The sequence below is a fragment of the Eretmochelys imbricata genome, chromosome 1, assembly GCF_965152235.1.
Source record: "Eretmochelys imbricata isolate rEreImb1 chromosome 1, rEreImb1.hap1, whole genome shotgun sequence".
NCBI classification, from domain to species: Eukaryota; Metazoa; Chordata; order Testudines; family Cheloniidae; genus Eretmochelys; species Eretmochelys imbricata.
Window position 1 is genome coordinate 7,655,367 of NC_135572.1, and position 5,722 is coordinate 7,661,088.

Below are 5,722 nucleotides of genomic sequence, written 5' to 3' on the forward strand. Positions count from 1 at the left end.
CAACTGACCGGTAGCTGTCTGGTGTTGAAAGATTCCACAGGGCTATTGCCACTCGCTTCTCAACTGTGGGGGCTGCTCTCATCTTGGTATTCTTGCTCCTCAGGGCAGGGGAAAGCAAGTCACAAAGTTCCATAAAAGTGCCCTTACGCATGCGAAAGTTTCGCAGCCACTGGGAATCATTCGAGACCTGCAACACTATGTGGTCCCACCAGTCTGTGCTTGTTTCCCAGGCCCAGAATTGGCGTTCCATGACATAAACCTGCCCCATTAGCACCATGATGACTGCATTGCCGGGGCCCATGCTTTGAGAGAAGTCTGTGTCCATAGTGCTCAGCCACGTCTGTGTTACAGGGCCTAGGTGTGAAGCTGACCTTTGCCCTCAGACTGCTTTCTCTCAACTGGACAATCAAAGAGGACGCCCCCCGTGGCCATTGATCCATAGTTTGGCAGTGAGACCCATTTAGCCTCAATGCCTTACAATCACTGGTTCTGTGACTGTGCTGAACCTCCCTGGGACACTCCAACATTACCCTCAGAAATCCACTACTTACCCTTCACTGTCACCCCCACATCTGCCACAGACACTAAGGGGCTGGAGTCATGGGTCTTCCCAGAAGGCAGCTGTCACAGGAGGCTGTGGTAAGAGGCCTTTTATAGACGAATATCAGAGAGGTGCTCTGTGCAACCCTGACACCACCCTGATCTTAGGGTCTCAGAGTATCAAACTGCATTGAAAGTATTTATCTTCCCACCACCGCTGTGAGGCAGGGCAAGGCTATTATCCACCTGTGCAGAGATATCCAATGGCTTGGCCACAGTCACACATGGCCTGGGAATCAAACGCAGCTGTCTGGAGTTGCAGAGCCATGCCCAGACACAGGACCAGACTTCCAGACACCTGAGCGGTGACAGGCCTGCTTACATTCTCTGCTGCACCAGCAGACCTCCCCCCTGCGCTGTATAGAGTGGGGATGGCCATAGGCCAGTTTCAGAGGTTTGATTCACTGGCCTGTTTTCTCCCTGCCTCAGCAGAGTTTACAGCAGCCTGGGGGCTGGGATGACATCTGCCTGTTGGTAACTGCTTCCAAGAGCACAGCCCACTTTGGCCAAGTCCCTGAGGATAGAGCCACCCCAGAGTGCCCCCTTGGGGTCTGAGATGGCCCTGCAGGAACCCTGCCCATCCCTCTACGGTCCATGCAGTCACTTACTGTCAGCCTCGGATACTTAAAACAAGAGCCCCCTTTGTGGGGTTGCATTTATTTAGTCTTCTCCAAAACACAACATCTCTTTCCCTCCATCCCCATCCTTCTACTGCACTCAGGATCACCCCCATGGTCCTAATTACTGCAGTCAGCATTGGTTTAGACCCTACTCCCCTTTTTCCCCTGAAGCCCTATCCTCTGCCTCATATCTTCTCACTAACCCCAGCCTCTTGCTCCTCCACTTTCCCCAAGGCTCTGCCTCTGAGCCAGGCCAGAGTCGGGCCATTTCAAGAGCTGCCCTGGGAGCAAAGGCTGCTGTGGGGAGCCCAAGACTCTCCACATTCCCTGACTTGTACATCCTGGGGGATAAAATGTAGAGGGTGTAGGACATCTCACAGTAGCTCTGGTTCGCTGTGCAACTCTAAGCAAGGCCTGATGCTGGCTAAGGGGGCAGAGTCTCAGGTAAAGGAGAATAGGAGAGGTGTGGTCTTCGGAGAAGAAATGAGGCAGAGGAAAAGGCTTCATGGGCAGCGGATCCAGGATGGAATTCGTGGCCATGCCCATCGCTCGTGTTTTTCCTCCCCCATGTCACCAGCACTGGAGCCAGGTGATGAACTGACCCTTCACTTGACAAATGCCCTGATTATCCTCTCACGCAGGTGTTTGCTTTTCACACTGTACACAATTGGGTTCATCAGGGGCGGGACCAGCAGGTAAATGTAGCCCAGGATAATCTGAAGCAAGTGAGTAGAGCTATTTCCAAATCTGTGTATCAAAGACAGGCCAATGTCTGATATGTAGAAGAGCACGACAGCGCAGAGATGGGAGACACAGGTGTTCAGGGCCCTGAGGCACTCTCTGTGGGATGCGATACTCAGCACTGTTTTGAGGATCATCACATAAGAGAGGAAGATGAGGAACGAGTCCAATCCATCTGTCATGACTTTAACAAACAAGCCATAGATGCTGTTCACTGAGATGTCTGAACAAGCTGCCTTCATGATGTCCTGGTGCAGGCAGTAGGAATGGGAGAGGACATTGTCTCGACAGTATCGGAACCGTTTCAGGAGAATGGGGAGTGGGAGTATTAGGGCCACCGATCTTACCACAGCAACCAGGCCCATCTTGGCTATTCTCGGAGGAGTTAAGATGGAGGCATATCTCAGTGGGTTACAAATTGCAATGAAGCGGTCAAAGGCCATCAACAAGAGGACAAAGGACTCAATTTTTGAAAGCGAGTGGATGAAGAACATCTGGGAAAAACAGGCCTCGAGGCTGATTCTCCTAGAGTTAAACAAGTATATGCCCAGTGTCGTCGGTATGGTGACAATGGATAAGGCAAGGTCTGTGACGGCCAACATGGAAAGGAAAATGTACATGGGCTCATGGAGGCTTGGATCTGTTTTTATAATGAACAGAATGACTGAATTTCCTACGATTGAAAGAACATACATGAAGCAGAAGGGGATAGAGATCCAGAGGTGGATGTCTTCCAGCCCAGGTATCCTGGTGAGAAGGAACATTACAGAGTTGAATTTAGTGTCATTGACAGCTGACATAATGTACTGGGCAGGTCTGGGGAGTTTTGAACTTTTCTTCCTGAAAAGAGATAGAACAGGAGACTAAGTGATAGTTAGCGAGAAATCTTTCTGCTCTCAGTGCAAGTCGAGAGATTCTCAGGACCTCTAGGGAAAATCAGCAAAAACATTGTCTTGGATTTATGCCCCCAATAGGAAGGTAGGCACTGCCAGACTGGATCAGACCTACAGTCTGCCTAGCCAAGTCTTCAGTAGGCGTTATGAGATGCTGCAAAGGAAGGTGGAGGAAGCCCTGCAATAGGGAACTAAGAGATACTCTGATCCAAGGGAAAGTTTCTCCCTGACACCCACTAGTTAGACACATTTTGTCATGTAAATCAGGAAGGTTTAGAATACTTACATCTGTAGTATGCAAGGTCTTGGAGAAAATTTTGAAGGAGAAGGTAGTTAAGGATATTGAAGTCAATGGTAAATGGGACAAAATACAACATGGTTTTACAAAAGGTAGATCGTGCCAAACCAATCTGATCTCCTTCTTTGAGAAAGTAACACATTTTTAGACAAAGGAAACGCAGTGGATCTAATTTACCTAGATTTCAGTAAGGTGTTTGATACCGTGCCACATAGGGAATTATTTGTTAAGTTAGATAAGATAGGGATCAATAGGAAACTTGAAAGGTGGATAAGGAATTGGTTAAAGGGGAGACTACAACGGGTCCTACTGAAAGGTGAACTGTCAGGCTGGAGGGAGGTTACCAGTGGAGTTCCTCAAGGATAGGTTTTCGGACCAATCTTATTTAATCTTTTTTTTACTGACCTCGGCACAAAAAGTGGGAGTGTACTAAAAAAGTTTGCGGATGATACAAAGCTGGGAGGTATTGCCAATTCAGAGAAGGACAGGGATATCCTACAGGAGGATCTGGATGACCTTGTAAACTGGAGTAATAGTAAGAGGATGAATTCAATAGTAAAAGTGTAAGGTCATGCATTTAGGGATTAATAACAAGAATTTTCGTTATAAGCTGGAGACGCATCAATTAGAAGTAATGGAGGAGGAGAAGCACCTTGGAGTATTGGTTGATCATAGGAGGACTATGTGCCGCCAGTGTGATATGACCATGAAAAAAGCTCATGTGATCTTGGGATGCATCAGGAGAGGTATTTTCAGTAGGGATAAGGAGGTTTTAGTACCATTATACAAGGCACTGGTGAGACCTCACCTGGAATACTGTGTGCAGTTCTGGTCTCCCATGTTTAAGAAGGATGAATTCAAACTGGAACAAATACAGAGAAGGGCTACTAGGATGATCCAAGGAATGGAAAACTTGTCTTATGAAAGGAGACTCAAGGAGCTTGTCTTATTTCACCTAATTAAAAGAACTTTAGGGGAGATATGATTGCTCTCTATAAATATATCAGAGGGATAAATACCGGAGAGGGAGAGGAATTATTTAAGCTCAGTACCAATGTGGACACAAGAACAAATGGATATAAACTGGCCACCAGGAAGTTTAGACTTGAAATTAGACAAAGGTTTCTAACCATCAGAGGAGTAAAGTTTTGGAAGAGCCTTCCAAAGGACGCAGTGGGGGCAAAAGATCTGTCTGGCTTTAAGATTAAACTCGATAAGTTTATGGAGGAGATGGTATGATGGGATAACATGGTTTTGGTAATTAAATATTCATGGTAAATAGGTCCAATGGCCTGTGATGGGATATTAGATGGGGTGGGATCTGAGATACCCAGGAAAGAATTTTCTGTAGTATCTGGCTGGTGAATCTTGCCCTTATGCTCAGGGTTTAGCTGATCACCATGTTTGGGGTCAGGAAGGAATTTTCCTCCAGGTCAGATTGGAAGAGGCCCTGCAGGTTTTTTGCCTTCCTCTGTACCATGGGTCACGGGTCACTTGCTGGAGGATTCTCTGCTCCTTGAAGTCTTTAAACCACGATTTGAGGACTTGAATAGCTCAGACATAGGTGAGTGGTTTTTTGCAGGAGTGGTGGGTGAAATTCTGTGGCCTGCGTTATCCAGGAGGTCAGACGAGATGATCATAATTGTCCATTCTGACCTAATATCTATGAATCTAAGACATTTTTTTCAAAAATACTCAGTACTGTAATGTTAAATTTTCAGAATGGAGAGGGATAACTAGTGGTGTTCCCCAAGGGTCAGTCCTACAACCAATCCTATTCAACTTCTTCATAAATGATCTGGAGAAAGGGGTAAATAGTGAGGTGGCAAAGTTTGCAGATGATACTGAACTGCTCAAGATAGTTAAGACCAAACCGGACTGTGAAGAACTTCAAAAAGAACTCACAAAACTAAGTGATTGGGCAACAAAAAGGAAAATGAAATTTAAGGTGGATAAATGAAAAGTAATGCACATTGGAAAAAATATCCCCAAGTCCACGAAGTGTGCAGCGGCAGTGAAAAAAAGCAAACGGGATGTTAGGAATCATTAAAAAAGGGATAGAAAATAAGACGGAGAATATCTTATTGCCCTAATATAAATCCCGGGTGCACGCACATCTTGGATACTGTACACAGATATGGTCCCCTCATCACAAAAAAGATATACTGGCATTCGAAAAGGTTCAGAAAAGGGGAACTAAAATGATTTGGGTTTTGGAACGGGTCCCATATGAGAAAAGGTTAAAGAGGCTCGGACTTTTCAGCTTGGAAAAGAGGAGACTGTGGAGAAAGTGAAAAAGGAAATGTTATTTACTTGCTCCCATAATATAAGAACAAGGAGCCACCAAATGAAATTAATGGGCAGCAGGTTTAAAACACAGAAAAGGAAGTTCTTCTTCACTCAGTCAACCTGTGGAACTCCTTGCCTGAGGAGCGTGTGAAGGCTGGGACTATAACAGGGTTTAAAAGACAACTGGATACATTCATGGAGGTTAAGTCCACTAGTGGTGATTAGCCAGGATGGGTAAGGAGTGGTGTCCCTAGCTTCTGTTTGTCAGAGGGTGGAGATGC

At 46.1% G+C, this 5,722-nt stretch overlaps 1 protein-coding gene across 1 annotated transcript; it reads right to left on the minus strand.

The window, feature by feature from the left end:
- Positions 1-1,825: 1,825 nt before the first annotated feature.
- Positions 1,826-2,761, minus strand: LOC144279434 (olfactory receptor 51G2-like). The gene has a single exon (XM_077840936.1). It carries the CDS (start codon positions 2,759-2,761, stop codon positions 1,826-1,828), a length of 936 nt encoding a protein of 311 aa, XP_077697062.1.
- Between the last annotated feature and the right edge of the window lie 2,961 nt (positions 2,762-5,722).